We start from the raw sequence: 18,580 nt of genomic DNA on the forward strand, positions 1-18,580 counted from the left end.
ATATATCAGTTGGTTTAAGGAACATATAAACTGTCAGAGTTAAGTAACACAATTTTGAAGTGAGTGATTCTATTACTTTGAAAAAATAATGTGTGAATGCACAATTAGTGAAATTTGTTGTGAAGTCATAAAGATGTCTGTTGTCACTGTTGATGAAAGGCCTAACACTCTACCATCTGAGCTATCAGACGAGCTCTCAGTTTGGTCCCATACAACAGCAACCACAATAATCGTCATCATCATCATCACTACTGATTAAAGTTCTTGGGCCTACATGGGGAATACCATTCCTAAATAGACAAACCTTACCTAGTCACTCCAGAGTGAGTGACCCTAGTACTGACAGTGGAACTTTGGATAAAAAAATGTATGATATTGATGTGTGCATAAGACTGAAGAATCATAATTGATAGTTGCATAAATTTCTTCAGTACGGGCCATTCTTGTTTTTACTTTCACTGCTTTGCTTTTTGACTGATGTGTAGGTGGTTTACAAGGTGAGCACTAACTGGTGAAACACACCACTACAACAGTGCACAAGAGTAGAGACAAGTAATCAGTTTGTGATTGCCTTTAAAGTAATCCAGTTTAATACAGGTATCAACATTCTGATGTCAACTACAGTGCTGCTGTCAGTTTTATTATTGAATAACATGAGAAGTATCCCAAATTGGCATAATTTATACATACATAGAATACATTAGAAGTAGTAAAAAGATAAATGAGAAAGGCTATTATCCAATGAGGTCCTAGTCATTAAAAAAAACTAAAGAATCAGAACTTGTGTACATTTCTCTAAAGCACCAAAAGTTAGTTAATCAGAACTCATAAAGACTTTCTTAAAATAATTGAAGATGTGAAGCACTGTAGACTACTTATCAAAACTGACAACACATCATGTTAACCTAGACCTCATGAGGTAATATTGCTTTGTATATGAATACATTTTTTTTGTCTCCTTTTTCAATTAAGATGACATATCTGATATCAATTTTGTAAATGATGTGTATGTATAAACAGCTGACTTGGGACTTTTACTGGTCAGAACAGTTCATTAGTTTTCAGTGCTGTATGACATCACAGTAAGTAGAGAGAGAGAAGGATGTGTAATGATAGGCTTCTGGAAGCCACATACAGATTTCTAGAAGCTAGAGTGCCTTTTCAGCCCATTCAGATTTCACTACTTCGACAGTACATTGCTACTGTTGTAGCAAACAAGTAGAGCATAATTTCCACACACTTGTTGGTCAAGTACCCCACTGTGGAATTACTACCAAGAGCTGAAACTGCGAAATAGCACTGTCCAGGTAATCTCAATAGTTTCCTTGCCTACTGTTGTTGACAATTTGGGAGGACAATCGCTGAAAATAATTAGTAATGCTTAGACCTGCTTACATTCTACTGTGATGATTTGCTTCCCTTTAAAAAACTGGTCTTTCATAGAAGCAGCTTGAATATTATTTCAAGCAGAGTTGTGGAGTGGCTGTTGTCTATTACTTGCAGACCTGATCTTTTTGCCCAATTGAAACCAAGGATACCGTTTTGGACAGGGCAAGTGAGTGAACTTTGTAACTCTGATTTTATGTATTGTGAAACTGTAGTGCATGTGGCCTCCAGTGCCAGTATAATGTTGCATGTAAGACTTCAGCAGAGGAAACCTAATAAGCCATATGCTCAGCAAGAGATTAAAAAAGTGTCAACACTGAAAGATAGACACTCACCTACAAGAGGGGCAGTTCTGTACAGTTTTGGAGCACTGCTTGCTAAAGGAGTCTCCCTCCCTCCCTCCCTCCCTCCCTCCCTCCCCTCCACTCAACAGTTCCCCAGCACCTGTTGTGATGTAGTTTGCTTGCATCTTCCCTAATTCCAAATGAAAAGGCTTGATGCATATAATGTGTCTCACTTGAATTTGGATAAATGTGCATGGAATAGCACAGGAGAATACTCCATGATGGACAAACACGTATGAAACACCACTGAAGAGCACTCGGCCTATTGAAGTATGTTATCCAGCTTCATACTCGAAAAAAAAAAACCTGTCATGATTGGAATATTATCGTCATGAGCAGTCATGGCTGCTAGGAAGTGCAAATAATCCTAATGGGGTCCACTGCCTCATTAAAATAATATAGCCTCATGTATTCATCTTAATAGTGTTGTACATTGGCTATAAGGAATGTCTGAGAGGACTTCTTTGTGAATGCTGTGTCATGGCCAGTTCATTTATCTCAGGTGCCACTTATTGAAAATAATGTTTGTTTTCTGTGGTTAGCAACTTGACTTCCAGTGCTGCTCTAGTTATCTATACAGCTGATCTTGAGATCCTGATAGATCTTAAAAACTAATTCCACAGGATGATGTTAAGGTCCTATTTTATTCAGTGCTACAACATACACTGAGATGACAAAAGTCATGGCATACCTCCTAATATCATGTCAGATCTCATTTTGCTCAGCGTAGTGCAGCAACTTGACATGGCATGGACTCAGCAAGTCGTTGGAAGTCCCCCTGCAGAAATATTGAGCCATGCTGCCTCTGTAACCATCCGTAATTGTGAAAGTGTTGCCACTGCATGTTTTTGTGCACAAACTGACTTCTCAATTATGTCACATAAATGTTCAATGAGATTCGTGCCCGGGAATCTGGGTGGCCTAATCATATGTTCAATTTGTCCAGAATGTTCTTCAAACAAATCACAAAGAATTCTGGCCCAGTGATATGGCGCATTGTCCATAAAAATTCCATAATTGTTTTGGAACAGATGGTCTCCAATTAGCCGAACATAATCATTTCCAGTCAATAATCAATTAAGTTGAACGAGAGGACCCAGTCCATTTCATGTAAACAGAGCCCACACCATTATGGTGCCAGCACCAGCTTGCACAGTGCCTTGTTGACAACTTGATCCCATAGCTTTTTGGGGTCTGCGCCAAACTCGAACCCTGCTATCAGCTCTTACCAGCTGAAATTGGAACCAGGCCACAGTTTTTTCAGTCATCTAGGGTCCAACCAATATGGTCTCGAGCCCAGGAGAGGCATTACAGGCGATGTCATGCTGTTAGCAAGGCACTTGCATTAGTCGTCTGCTACCATAGCCCATTAATGCCAAGTTCTGCTGCACTTTCCTAATGGATATGTTAATCATATGTTCCACATTGAGTTCTGTGGTTATTGAGTGTCTGTTAGCACTGACAACTCTACACAAACATCACTGCTCTTGGTCTTTAAATGAAGGCCTTCAGCCACTGTGTTGTCCTTTATGAGAGGTGATGTATGAAATTTGGTGTTCTCATCACACTCTTGACATTGCAGATCTCAGGATATGAAATTGCCTAACAATTTCCAACATGTAATGTCCTGTGTGGCTAGCTCCAAATATCATTCCACATTCAAAGTCTGTTAATTCCCATCATCTGGCCATAATCATGCCAGAAACCTTTTCACATGGAATCATTTGAGTACAAATGACACCTCTGGTAATGCACTGCCCTTTTACACTTTGTGTACGTGATATTGCTGCTGTCTGTACATGTGTATATCGCTGTTCCATAACTTGTCACCTTGGTGAATGAGGGCTCTCATCACTGTACACTGGAGTCCATAGAGTGCTGATTTTGGGATTTTGGGTACATGAATTTTACGTCTCTGATTTTTGTCATGCTTCTGCAATGTTTGCATACAAAAGTGAATAAAGTGGCTATTAAGTAGAGGTTGACTGGTTATTAGAGTGGTCTCACTGTATTGATGATGCAGTGAACAGAATCAAGGAGAAGACAGCTGGTGATGGGCTGGTAGCATCAGATAAAAACTAATGATGAGAGCAGAGTGCAGTGTGTTGCTGACTCATCCATGGATTAAGTTGAAAAGAAAACAAGGTGCTATTACTTTTCTATTAAGTCAGGAAACCTGTGATTAAGAGAAAATGGTCTTGGCACAGGGGGCTGTTCCTAAGTGTGTGGTGTCAAAGTCCATTTTTCATAGCCCATCACTATTAAATAATATAACTTGCCACTGTAAATTCAAGAATGTTCTGGAAAATTCAGAAACGGTTTGTATTCGTGCTCAGTAACACCCTGTATTGATCTGATAATCGAGTATTTCTAAATTAATGTGTACTTCACTACTAATAAACTTTTTACTACCTCCTGATATTTATGGTTAACTAATGACTGTGCTATGCACCGATGCTTTCAACAGTACCTGAAGATACCAATATTTTGTACAGAATATTCTGTCGTCGGTTTATCTTACATATTAACATATGTTTATACACCAATGTGTAACTCTGCATAAAATTGTTTCTCCTTTTCAGGCCCTTGTAGGTGATAAAACACTTGCATTTTGGCTAATGGACAAAGAAATGTATACACACATGTCAGTACTTTCGGAGCCCACACCTGTCATTGACAGAGGACTAGCCTTGCACAAAATGATCAGGCTAATAACACATGGACTTGGTGGAGAAGCTTATTTGAATTTTATTGGTTTGTTGTTACCATTTTAACTGCTATAGTGCCATTCTTATTGAAGCCCTTAAACAATCATTAGTGGTTTGTTTGTGTTAATTTATTTGTTTACACTTTCAAGGTAACGAGTTCGGACACCCTGAATGGTTGGATTTCCCTCGTGCTGGGAATAATGACTCTTACCATTATGCACGCCGGCAGTGGCATCTCGTTGATGATGAGCTTCTTAAGTACAAATTCCTGAACAATTTTGATGTAGCAATGAATGCAGCTGAAGAAAGGTTTGGGTGGCTTCACAAAGATTATGTGAGTTTATTTACGTGTTTGTCTCAGGCTCTTATTTGCTAAGCACACTCTGTATGCAGCCTTATTACATAGTGCACACAAATACACTCCTGGAAATGGAAAAAAGAACACATTGACACCGGTGTGTCAGACCCACCATACTTGCTCCGGACACTGCGAGAGGGCTGTACAAGCAATGATCACACGCACGGCACAGCGGACACACCAGGAACCGCGGTGTTGGCCGTCGAATGGCGCTAGCTGCGCAGCATTTGTGCACCGCCGCCGTCAGTGTCAGCCAGTTTGCCGTGGCATACGGAGCTCCATCGCAGTCTTTAACACTGGTAGCATGCCGCGACAGCGTGGACGTGAACCATATGTGCAGTTGACGGACTTTGAGCGAGGGCGTATAGTGGGCATGCGGGAGGCCGGGTGGACGTACCGCCGAATTGCTCAACACGTGGGGCGTGAGGTCTCCACAGTACATCGATGTTGTCGCCAGTGGTCGGCGGAAGGTGCACGTGCCCGTCGACCTGGGACCGGACCGCAGCGACGCACGGATGCACGCCAAGACCGTAGGATCCTACGCAGTGCCGTAGGGGACCGCACCGCCACTTCCCAGCAAATTAGGGACACTGTTGCTCCTGGGGTATCGGCGAGGACCATTCGCAACCGTCTCCATGAAGCTGGGCTACGGTCCCGCACACCGTTAGGCCATCTTCCGCTCACGCCCCAACATCGTGCAGCCCGCCTCCAGTGGTGTCTCGACAGGCGTGAATGGAGGGACGAATGGAGACGTGTTGTCTTCAGCGATGAGAGTCGCTTCTGCCTTGGTGCCAATGATGGTCGTATGCGTGTTTGGCGCCGTGCAGGTGAGCGCCACAATCAGGACTGCATACGACCGAGGCACACAGGGCCAACACCCGGCATCATGGTGTGGGGAGCGATCTCCTACACTGGCCGTACACCACTGGTGATCGTCGAGGGGACACTGAATAGTGCACGGTACATCCAAACCGTCATCGAACCCGTCGTTCTACCATTCCTAGACCGGCAAGGGAACTTGCTGTTCCAACAGGACAATGCACGTCCGCATGTATCCCGTGCCACCCAACGTGCTCTAGAAGGTGTAAGTCAACTACCCTGGCCAGCAAGATCTCCGGATCTGTCCCCCATTGAGCATGTTTGGGACTGGATGAAGCGTCGTCTCACGTGGTCTGCACGTCCAGCACGAACGCTGGTCCAACTGAGGCGCCAGGTGGAAATGGCATGGCAAGCCGTTCCACAGGACTACATCCAGCATCTCTACGATCGTCTCCATGGGAGAATAGCAGCCTGCATTGCTGCGAAAGGTGGATATACACTGTACTAGTGCCGACATTGTGCATGCTCTGTTGCCTGTGTCTATGTGCCTGTGGTTCTGTCAGTGTGATCATGTGATGTATCTGACCCCAGGAATGTGTCAATAAAGTTTCCCCTTCCTGGGACAATGAATTCATGGTGTTCTTATTTCAATTTCCAGGAGTGTATTTTCTCATAAAGTGTTTCATATTGTTACAGTTTTGAAAACCTAATATTATGTGCATGTCAACATGTGACTGCTGTCTTTATATAATTATAGATAACTCATTCATTTTTTTCATAAAGTATCCCTTTCTGTTTCCTTTTCAATATTTAAAATCATGTTACAAGTAGATTATTTAATGATAGCAATAATTTTAGACCACAGCGTACATGGATCTTTTGGTTACTAATCATGAAAAACTGATCTTCAAACAGTCAAAGGTTTTTTTTAATTTATTTATTTCTGATAATTGGTTTTAATTAAGCCCTCTTCAGACCAAAATGTTATGAGGTGGCAGCATTGGTGAAGTAGTACTTGGTATTAAGCAGTCAGCTGTGCAAAATGTAAAGATGCTGTACGTGCTGCTTTCTCTTCACATTTTGGCCTGATGAACATGAGTTAATCAAAACTTGTCATGAGAAATAAGTTACTTGACATGTTTTGAAATTAGCGTTTAATGATAAGATATAAAAATTTAATTGGTAGAGGTAAGAAATTGGTGTAACTCATAGTTCGAGGGTGATAAGTGACAAACAAATCATTAAAGAGCTCGGACACTGATGTAAGAAGATACTAGCAGTATAAGCTAAGCTATAATGCACATACTGAGGATTGTGTTCCAAAGCATATTTTGATTGAAGGTTGTTATTGCCCCTGTAGTTGTGTTAATTTTTTTTTAAAGTTGTGTAATTGTGTTGGAGCAGCATGCTGAATTATTTCATTGCATTTTCCCACTGATGGCCCAGGTCAGAGTGCTATTGGATAAAGAGATTTCCCCCAAACACTTCTAGTGTGAAGGTGGGCACTTGTGTAGGGGGGAAAATTTTTGGTTTTGTGTCCTGTTGATGAAGAGATTGTTAGAGATGGAACACAGGCTCAGATTTGGCAAGAATATTGTAGGCAGTTAGACTTACCCTTCTCAGAGGAACTATCCCAATAGTCACTTCAGTGGTTTAGCCAAACAACAGTAAACTAGATCTGAATTGCCATATGGAGATATGAATGCCACTTTCCCCAAATGAGTTCAATGTCTTAATGACTACACCACTGCCCTCATTCAGTTTCTTTTTTTACGATGACCTTAATAGTTTTGCATTGTACCTCATGTGTCTGAAGTAGACTCTGGAAATAATGGTACTGAAGAATAGTCATTCATCATGGGAAAACAATCTAGTGTACATGCATTGCATGAAGTTTTATATAACACCATGGTGATCAGGAAATCACAATGTACCAACTGATCTAATGCTTGGGGTGTGTGTGTGTGTGTGTGTGTGTGTGTGTGTGTGTGTCCTTCCCCTCGTGCGAAAAAAAAAAATAATAATAATGTTAAGTATTAATACATGAATCTATAGGAAACCGAAAGAAATGAAAATTAAATAGAGATTTCAGTGCACAAACTAATAACTAAATACAGATGAACAAACACTGAACTGGATTTGTTATTACATAATTTTCCAGATTAGTGTGGAAAAATCAAATTTGTTTTATAATCTAATAGTTAACATGAAAAGCATTAGGGTCTGTGTAACTAGATGCTGCATAATAAGTGTACACAATACCTTTAATCCGTGTAAGGGCTGAACTGTTTTGTACTGCAGCTACTGCTCTTACCATAGCTCTTTCTAACAGTATTAGCAAAACTTTCACGTACTTATCGACAGAACTGAATTACGTTATTTATTAACACTTTTTCATCTGAGCGTACTCTCCGATAACATATATTTCCCTGATAACTATACATTTCAGCGGACGCCAAGAATACGCATGTTGTAATATACTACAGTATCAGTATGACTTGACTGTACAGCGCCAAGTGGCCTGGGTCATTCGGGTATTGTTTAGTATTATTGGCCGCCTTTGGTCACGTCTGCATGTAAACGAGGTTTAGTTCCACGTTTCGCCATCAACAATTGTAAAATAAACAGGTAATACATAGTTTGTTAATCCAATGAATGTGCTCTAAGTTATAATGAAAATCACATTATAATCTTAAATTTTTAAAACTAATATGAATAAATAAACAGACTCACCAGTCAGCAAAGTTTGTGTCTGGCTTTGACGGCAGAAAACTCTTTGATCATACCTTCACAGTTCAGAAGGTTATCAATTAGGAGGTTGGCTTCGATGTGAAGAATGGACAAGGCGTTCAATCTCTCCTCGGACAACATAGAATGTAGGTACGATTTCAGTCTTTTTAAGAGCCAAAAACGAGCATTCTGCTTAAAAAATTTGTAAGTGCCATACATGGAAATATTCTAAGAGCGATGTCAATATTTGGAAACACAGACTGTAACCTCTTTTTGTAAAAATTAACTCACTTCAACTGGTATATCACTAATCCCAGAAGATTTCAAAAGTTCCACGAACCGTACACATTCACTAGGGAAGGAAGGCTCTAAATCTGTGCCATATGTCTCTTGGAGTTTTGCTGCATGTTCAGCAGTATCCCCGGGTGAACTGTTCTTCAGGTTACTGAAAACTGTGAAGGAGTCCAACAGTGTTCTGTAGCTTTCCTTCCTCCTCACTAATTTGGGGTACAAGTTGTCGAGTACTGGGAGAAATGTTTCTACTTTAAATTTTTCCCTTCCAGTCAGAAAAACTTCTTCAGAGTCCACTACTTCATAATTATGAAGTTTGCGTTTTCATGATCTTTTATAGGTGGATTCATAGTCTATATCAGTCACAATCTCCATGGATTTATTTTCATTATAGTCGAACATGCCACGAATAGATGCAATAAATCCTACAAGTGATTCATATACTTCATGCACTATTTTAGTACCAATATTTACACTTTGCAATTTCAGATTCACACTATTAAATCTCTGGAGAATGTTCTTCCAAACTGTCGTCATGAATACTGTTTCTAGTCAGCTGAGTTGATTCAATAAAGCTGAAGCCTCATTTCGCACAAGTGGTTTTTCAAACATGTTATTGGTAATATGTGTGAGGGCATTGATAATGCCCTCCCACTTTTCATATAGACATACACACGCTTCCTCTCTTGCTGACCAATGTGTTTTTGATAAACTTTTTACTGTTTTGCTTCCTGGTTTCATGAAAGAAAGTAGTTTATCCCAGCGCTGTGTAGAAGCAGAGAAAAAATTATAAAGGTTTTGCACTACATTGAAAAATGAACATGCTTTCCAACAACAGCCCTAGTGCCGACTAAATTCAGCGAATGTGTTGCACAAGGCACATAATGCGCTTTCGGGTTTCGTTCTGTAATGCGTGCCTGTAAACCAGTGTAGGTTCTTGACATATTGCTTGCGTTGTCATATGACTGGCCTCTACAGTCAGTAATATCAATGGAATTTATAGGCAAGACTTTTATTATGGCCTCAGCCAAGTTTTCGGACTTGTGTCCCAGGTTTGGTAAAAACAGAAGGAAACGTTCAACAAGTTCACCATTCTCGTTCTCAATAGAAAGATAATTGATCAATTTGTGAAATGTCCACAGTATAATCTACTATTATAGAGAAATATTTGGCCTGTTTTATTTCACTTATGATAATTCTTTTTATTCGTTCAGAAAGAAGCTCTATTATTTAATCACAGATTGTTGAAGAAAGATAACTTGTACGTCCCTGCCTTGGCTTTCCATATCGTTCAATGTGCTGTGCGAGAGAAGGATCAAACTCGGCTATAAGTTCAAGAGACATCATAAGTTGACCATTATGTAATGAATGGAATCTTTCAACGTGTCCACATAGGTAAAGTCCACGAGTTGTTAGCTTCTTCGCTACTGCAAACATCCTCTTCAACATACTGCTCCAGTACATTTTTTCTGTCTCAACACGACTTGAAATGGTTATTTATTGTTCGTAGTGACTTTTTTCCTTGTTAAGAGTGATAATTCAGAATTTTTATGTTCTAGTGAATTCTTATGATGAGACAAAATATTAGAAATACTTTTCCAATCTGCAATACCATTAGTAGCAATCATGGCCTTACCTCCAAACAATTTACATGGTGCACAAAAAACAGCACCAGTGTTGCAGGAGTATACTAGAAAATCGTGCAAAGTTTATTCACCATTTAAAAGTTTACGGTAAGATACATTTTTGTTCAGATATCTGGTTTTATCACCTATTGATCTTCTTTAATTAGAAAAATCACTGTTAAAATTTTGATTAATGCCACGTTGTAAGAGAATGTTGATTGTTGATTCATTGACACACCATTCTGCAGGATCATTACTAATGAGGTTATTTTTTTTTTTTTTTTTTTTTTTTTTTTTTTTTTTTTTTTTTTTTTTTTTTTTTTTGGTAATGTCTGACTCGACACTTAGTTTTTCATGAAACTCTAAATCGGGAACAGTTTGCTTTTCTTAATTTTTAACTTTTGTTTCGTCTGTATTAACTTCTCTTACAATAGATGCAGTGCCAGAAATATCATCCGTACCACTTGAACTCGAAGTTGAACCAGCAACATTTTTTGCGAAAAATTTATCTACTGTGCCAAGCGTATTTAGGACAGTGGCTTCTCGTTCTCACCTTTCCTTCGATAATTTCCGAAATGCTGCCTCACTTAATTTTGCTTGTTTGCTTTTCTCACTGTTATTCATGTTAAGGCACTTACAAAATTCCCAACCAACAGTGAAAACAAAAGAAAAAAATTGTTAAAAGGAAGGAAAGAAAGTCCTAGTTGTACTACATCGCATATGAGCACAAAACTTTTTACTTTAAACACGGCACATAAGCACAAAGATTCTTCCTTTAAACATGGAGCAACTCGGATTACTCAACATAACTGTGCTGTGAAAGAACAACAATGCAGAATAATTTAATTTCATTGTTGCCCGTTTCTCTGTTGTCAGTGAACAGTGAAAGCACACCTATTGGCTGGAATTCATCTTGTAAAGAAAACGGGACAGTCCCTGTTTCAGCTTCTGTTTCCCACATTGCCGGAATGTTTGCAGTTTCTTGCAGTGAGGTGTGCTGGATTGACTCTTATCCCACTTATTCTTATAACATTTTAGCGGTTTCTGTGGGCGGAGAAGACGGACTACAAAGTTGATGTGGTGTGTCATCATTTGTGTGAACACTGCTGTTGTGTCTACACGCAGATGCACCTTTTGTGCCAATATAAAATTAAAGTAACCTTCCCTCGAAGAAAAAAAGCTTCGTTAAGAAGTTTAATATGAAATTTGCAAAGCCACGTACTGTTCAATGACACAGAGTGGGAACCGTGATATCGTGCAGGCTGCAGCACAATAAATGGGACAAACAAAAGTTGGTTTCTTCTTCTTTTTTGCCAAAAAAAAGTAATTAAGTAAATAGATAAATAATTTTTTAAACTGTTGTGAAGTTATTTCACACATTATTAGAAATTCTGGTTATGTTCTTTTCGTGTATACATGTTTAAAAATGTAAAACGTTCCCAGTGTCAACATGTTTTGTTAAACGGGTGTCATTAAATCAAAGATCAGATATCGAAGACCACAGAGCTTTCACATTAATTACAGTTATGGAGATTTGATTTGATTTGATTTATTTCGTGTTCCATAGGTCCAACTGTGTTGGATACACTAGGACGTGGAACGAGTCAGTTTTTTACAAATACAATCTGATAATCTTATAGCATATACAGAAATTTGAGTACATAATTATATAAAAATTTATACAGTAAATTCTTTGGGCAGCAATACAGAAAAAGAAAATACATATTTTCTTCGAATCATTAAAACACTACAGAAAACAGATACGGAGCACACACAGATACAGAGCTCAGGTTAAATAAAATTCATAGAGGCATTATGTCAACTTGTATTATAAAATATTAAAATATTACAATGTATTTAGTTAAAAATTCATCTAGACTGTAAAAAGCTTTTTCTAGCAGAAATATTTTTAGAGCTTTCTTAAACTCACTATTGTTATGAATCTTTGTCTTTATTTTGCTCCAGTGTAGTGGACACCCTTTTGTGCCAAGCTCAAATTTCTGAGTTCACTGTGTATGTCATTCTTCCTCCGTGTGTTATGCTCATGATAATTACTGTTTGGTTGAAATATATCTATATTTTTACAGACAAAACACATGAGAGAAAAAATATATTGGCATGTAGTTGTGTATATTTTAAGATTACGAAAACTATTTCTACAAGAGTCTCTTGGGCGCAATCCACATATAATTCTTAAAGCTCGCTTCTGTGCAATGAACACTTTCCTTGCTAATGGCTGGTTGCCCCAAAAAATAATTCCGTACTCAATGAGACAATGAAAATAGCCATAATATGCCACTTTTGCAGTGTTAGGTTCAACACATGTAGTGACAACCCGTAAAGCATAGGTAGCAGAGCTAAGCCTCTTACAGAGATCAATAATATGTGAAGACCAGTTCATTTTCTTGTCAATGTGCACTCCAAGAAATTTTGTTGTTTCCATTCTAACTATTGGTTGATTACCACATGTCACACTTATATCTCTCTCTCTTTTCCTGTTTTTGTACAAAATTGAATAAAGCTGGTCTTACTGGAATTTAATGAGAGACCATTCACCTTGAACCAATTAACCATATTTGAGAGTATGTGATTAATGAGTTCCTCAAGATTGTTGTCTGTTCTAGTGTTCATAAAAATTGTGGTATCATCAGCAAATAATGTAAATTTACACGGCAGGCTTGTACATGATGGTAGATCATTTATAAAAATCAGGAATAATAGTGGCCCAAGAATTGAGCCCTGGGGCACTCCGCATGTAATGGAACTCCATTCAGAATCTGAGGAAGTGTCACATACTCCACCCGAGCTATTCAACACAACTTTTTGTTTTCTGTCTTGGAGGTACGACTGTAGCCAATTGCCTGCAACACCACTTATTCCTACTAATTTTGCTTTTTGCAAGAGAATCTGGTGATCAACACAGTCAAACGCTTTGGATAAATCACAGAAGACACCAAGTGCTAGCATTTTTTCATTAAGAGTTTCTAGGACTTCATTTGCAAGTGCGTAGACTGCGTCTTCTGTTGAACGGCCCTTTTGAAAGCCAAACTGGCTCTTGCTGAGAACTCTGTTCTTCATGAGATGATCAGTAATTCTTACATGTATTAGCTTTTCTAGAATTTTGGAGAAAGCTGTCAGCAAAGAGATAGGTCGATAGTTAGTTAGTTCAGCTTTATCACCCTTTTTGTACAGGGGCTTCACAATGGTGTACTTAAGTCTACTGGGAACAACACCTTTCTGAAGGGAAGCATTAAAAATATGACAGAGAATGTCCCTTATCCACACACAAGAATATTTCAATAAATTACTAGATATATTATCAACCCCTGCAGAATTCGTACTTTTTAGAGACATGATGATTTTTTGAATTTCTTCTACAGTGACAGGATTAAGGTGCATTTCTGAAATTGTGTTTGAATATACGGCTTGACAAAGAGTTACAGCTTCATCAACATCGGGCTTGCAACCAATCTGTTGAGTTACTGATAGGAAGTGTTTATTAAAAATCTCAGCCACCGTTTTGGGGTTATCTACTAGGATACCTTCATATCTGATATTATTTATATCTTCTTTACCTGTTGTATCTCTTCCTGTTTCTTTTTTTTACAATGCTCCAAATTGCTTTTATTTTATTATTAGAATTATCTATTTTCTTCTCATAATAAAGGGCTTTTGATTTCTGTATTAGTTTCTTCAAAATTTTACAGTATATTCTATAGTGTTCCCATTTTTCTACATCTTTACAGAATCTTATTGCAGCATAAGTTTCCCTTTTGGTTTTACATGACTGTTTTATACCTTTTGTAATCCAAGGCTTGCTTAAAGAATTGGAAGCACTGTTTCTGACCCATTTCTTGGGAAATATTTCTTCAAAAAGAGCACAGAATTCATTTATAAAACAGTTAAATTTAGTATCATCATCATCATGGCTATATACTAAAGACCAATCCATTTGCTGCAACCTGTGGTTGAAAGTTCCTTTCGCCTCTTCATTAATTACTGTTATGAATTTCCATTGAGGAAATTCTTTTTTGAACAGATTAACGTCATAAATAGTGAGAATTTGTCCATCATGATCTGAAAGCCCACTTATAACCTGCCTGACAATATAAAAAAATGTTGTCTATCATAGTTTGGCACTCTGATGTAATTCTTGTTGGGAAGTTTATTACTGATGTCAGATTGTGTAAGGTCATCACAATCTCAAAGTCTATTTTATTCTTATTTTCTGTCAAAAAGTTTATATTGAAATCACCTAATACTACAATATCCTTCGCTTTTGAAAGTAACCATGAGAGAAGGAGTTCCATTGAATGCAGAAAAGTTTTTATGTCACCTGAAGGAGCCCTGTAGACAGCCAACACTATTATTGGGTAGAATTTAGTTGTTATTTCTGTGGCACATGCCTCAAATTGTTGTTCCACACAATATTTCTTAATATCTATAGCTTTGTATGCTACACTATCCTTAACATAAATTGCTACTCCACCTTTATCTTTACTTTCCCTACAGTAGTATGTTACTAAAGTATAACTTACTATAGATGGCAAGGCACATTTATCAGTAACATGGTGCTCAGTTAAGCACAAAATCTGTGCATTATTTATACTGTCCTTTTCACTAATGTTGATAAGGAGTTGATCTGTTTTGTTTAAGAGGTCCCTTAGGTTTTGATGAAAGAAAGAGATGCCTTCCTCTTGCTTTTTCATTCTATTAGTGCTGTTACCTGACTGAGAATCCATTGGAGTCTGCCTTGAGACAGGAGAGAGGAGACACCTGACACTACCTACTGTTGTCCCTTCTTTTTCTTCAGGCCCACACACAAAAAATCGTTGAGATGAGAAGGAGGCTCAGCATTTCTTCTGTCCAACAGCCTTCTATTTGTTGTTGTTGATGGTGGTGCTGTTTCTGACACTTCAAATGTTGGTTCTACCACTACTGCTGTGTTTCCTTGTGAACTTGGAGTCTTCTCGTTTTTGTTATTTTCGTCTAAAATAATACTTGGCTGATGAGGAACAGTAGTCCTTTTGTTGTTGAAATCGATGTCCACTGTTCTCTCTGTTAAAATTTGGTCTTTTTTTACATGTTTTGCTGCTGCTGATGAAGTTTCTAATGAATTTTTGTGAAGCGTTTTCGTTATGGAGTCAGGCGATGGCAATGCAATTATCGTTTTGGTTTTGAATTTATTTTGATGGTTTTTTATTACCCTGGTTATCAGGCTTGTCAGATATTCTTTTCCCAAGCCATTCAGGTGAAGACCGTGTTGCGTGTGGAATCTACGTCCAATACTGCTTATATCAACGCATTTCACGTTTTTAAAATGTCTGCAGATTTTTGCAAACTGACTGACTGGCACTTTCTATTTCCCTGTTAACACATGACCATCTTACAAGGTCATAGCGATGCGGAATATTGACAAGTATTACGTTAGTGTGAGTGAGGTTCCTCAGACACTGTTTAAGATCGCGCGTTGCACTCGCTGTTTCCTTTTTGTAGACATCGTTTGCGCCTCCCATAAGTACAACGAAGTCTTTATCATGCAGATTTTTTGCCTCTGCGGATTCGGTCATTTTTTTTAATTTCGCTAAGTGGGGCTCCCGGTTTCACTATACCACACGAAAATGTTTTAGTTGTTTCTTTTAGTTTACTCTGAAGTCCACGACCATGGCTGTCTGAAAACACAAACAGTTTCCTGTTATTGGAGTTCACAATTTGCGAATCGTTTTGTATTGTTTTACTACACACTTCGACACAATTTTTGGTCGGCACATTTATATTGACCTCCTTCACAGTTGTTTGCGTCAGTAAATTTTCTTCTCTTACCTTATTCCCCAAAGTGCCTTTTTGCTTTTCCCATCGTTCATGTGAACTGTAAGTTGCATTTTCACTATCAGCGATCGAAAGTACTTGAAATGTGTTTTCGTGCACAAAGCTTGCGTAACTTTCGCAGGTTTTCCGAATTTGCACTTTGGACTTGCTGTTCTTGCACTTTACATTAGACCACTTTTCCGTAACGGACGAACTATCTCGCACAAGTTTTAGCGTGTTCAGTTCACTATTTTCTTGTTGTATTTTCGAAATGTCCGTTTTCATACTGCTGATTATGAACTGTAAGCTCGTTATGCGTTCATTCAGTTTCTTGATTTCGTCTTTACAATTTTCACACGATTTCTTTTTACGGCAAAATTTAAGTTTTTCTGGAAGGAGGGTTGACTTGTTACTTCCTCGTAATTTCTACACGAAATTTAAGTAGAGTTGGGTTAACATACTGAGGCCCACACCTGTTACAGTATTTAAGAAACTGCTGATTAGTCCATCACAGCTTTTCTGGGGTCCCAGTACTTTCACTGGGAAAATATGTTAGGGTTAAGTAGAAGCCGACAACATTCTCAGAATAATAACATTTCAAACATTGTATTGTAGATTGCCGTCCTGACAGCTTACTTCAAAATATTTTGAACAATCCTGAAGACGATACCAGACAGAAACCCAATGTTAAATTTCCATTCAGTCGCCAAGTAAACTACGTATATTTCCAAGCTTGTATTGTCAAATTTAGTTCTTGAGGATTATTTAAACTAGCAAGTTGTTTAACAATATTAACATTTTTTGTCATTTTTAAGCACAGTTATTTTAAATTGAAAAGGTTAAAATAAGTACAGAGCAAAGAATGTGGCTCCTCTTAAGGTGTCGCCCCTAGGCCTGTGCCTAGTGGGCCTATATGTAAATGCTAGAGAGGGTGGGGAGGGGGGGGGGGGGGGTAGAGGGTAGATTGTCATGGTCACGGCTTATCCCAGTGACTTTCACCAGGCTACAAACTGGAAGCCTTGAACAGTTTCCTGATGATAAACCCAGTATTTGTGCTACTTTGTGTCTATAAAGTGGGCACAACAGTGAGATAAATATGACAAATGGCTGTTTTCCTTTTTTTCCATAATCGTATCAGAAGCATTAAAACATTGAACACTATGTAACAACAAACTACAAACTGTGCAAACAAAAATATCATAATATATAGCAAGGAAATTTTATACCAAAAACTGACCACATTTAACGTATTTCGGGCAGTCCTTACCAACTGTGCAAGTACTCAGGCATAGTTCGCACTTCATGAGGTGGACAGTAATCTGCTACTGTCCACACAGGATTGTCTGATAGTCCTAATCTATTCGTAGTGCTTTTGATTGTTGCACCTCCAGAAATAATCTTTGCAGATATATCCATATGTTGTCTGATATAATTGGATAGATAAAGAAACAGCTCACCAAGTTGCGTCAGGAGAACACATATACAAAGGTATTTAAATTTGCAAGCTTTTGGACCCAGTGTCTCCTCCTGGCAGACAGGTTGAGGGGGAAGGAATAGGGAAGGAAAGGACTGGTGAGGTGTAGGAAGAGGGGAGAATTTGAAAAGTCACCCAGAACCCTGGATCAGGGGAAACTTAACAAACAGAATGAGAACGAAAGACTGATTGTTAGGGACTGCACTGCATTAGATTTCAAAACCTTAGACCTTAAAGGTGGAAGATAGGGTGCTATGCAAGATAGAGATCACTATCAAACATTGTGCACAAGTAAATAAGAGCAGAAAGCTAAGTGCATTATATGCAGTGGTGGTGGTGGAGAAGGGTGGGGGGTGGAGAATAAACAAGTCAGAAAATGAAAGATATAGAAAACTAAAAGGGAAATACCACTTTGCAAGCCAATCCCAAAAACTTTCCATCAGCAACCCTGACATTAAGCTACGCCTTGAACAGTTCGGACCACGATCTTATCTTGACTCACCACCACAACCTCAAAATCATCACTTACAAGCCTTCCAAGAATTCCTCACATACAGTATTGCTTCACAACCCATCCTCAGGTCCGTACAACGTGACCCTGACCTGACCTCTGCAGAATTCCAGGCACTTCATTTGCTAAAACTGATGACTCCATGACTATCTTCCCAGTGCACAAAAGGGGTCTACCACTATGGTACCTCACTGACAGGAGTATGTAAGCAAGAGTCTACATTAGCTGTCTTGACATCCCTACATATAGCATCTGCCATCAATGTCCCATCCCTGCGATTCAAACTGACATGCAGTCCCTACTTACAACCTCAGGCCCTTCACAAGGACTAACGCCTCAATCCGTAGAACTTCTTACCCCCACCCGCATCACGCACCCCCACCGTCTTCCTAAGATCCACAAACCCAATTATCGTCCTGTATTAAAGATAGCAATCATTTTTGAGATCATCGTAAATCTTTGCCCACCACACTCCCATCACACACTTTGCTTGTCACTATTGATACCACCTCCCTCTATAACAACA

General features: G+C 38.8%; 1 protein-coding gene across 1 annotated transcript in view; it reads left to right on the forward strand.

Annotated features, from left to right (window-relative positions):
- The window catches only part of LOC126470057 (1,4-alpha-glucan-branching enzyme), a 107,664-nt gene that overhangs the window by 66,563 nt on the left and 22,521 nt on the right, over positions 1-18,580 (forward strand). Inside the window, exons 11-12 of the mRNA XM_050097562.1 lie at positions 4,313-4,484; positions 4,588-4,772. Of these exons, the coding sequence (XP_049953519.1) occupies positions 4,313-4,484; positions 4,588-4,772 (357 nt within the window). The remainder of the gene's footprint in view (positions 1-4,312; positions 4,485-4,587; positions 4,773-18,580) is intronic.

The sequence above is a fragment of the Schistocerca serialis genome, chromosome 3, assembly GCF_023864345.2.
Source record: "Schistocerca serialis cubense isolate TAMUIC-IGC-003099 chromosome 3, iqSchSeri2.2, whole genome shotgun sequence".
Lineage (NCBI taxonomy): Eukaryota > Metazoa > Arthropoda > Insecta > Orthoptera > Acrididae > Schistocerca > Schistocerca serialis.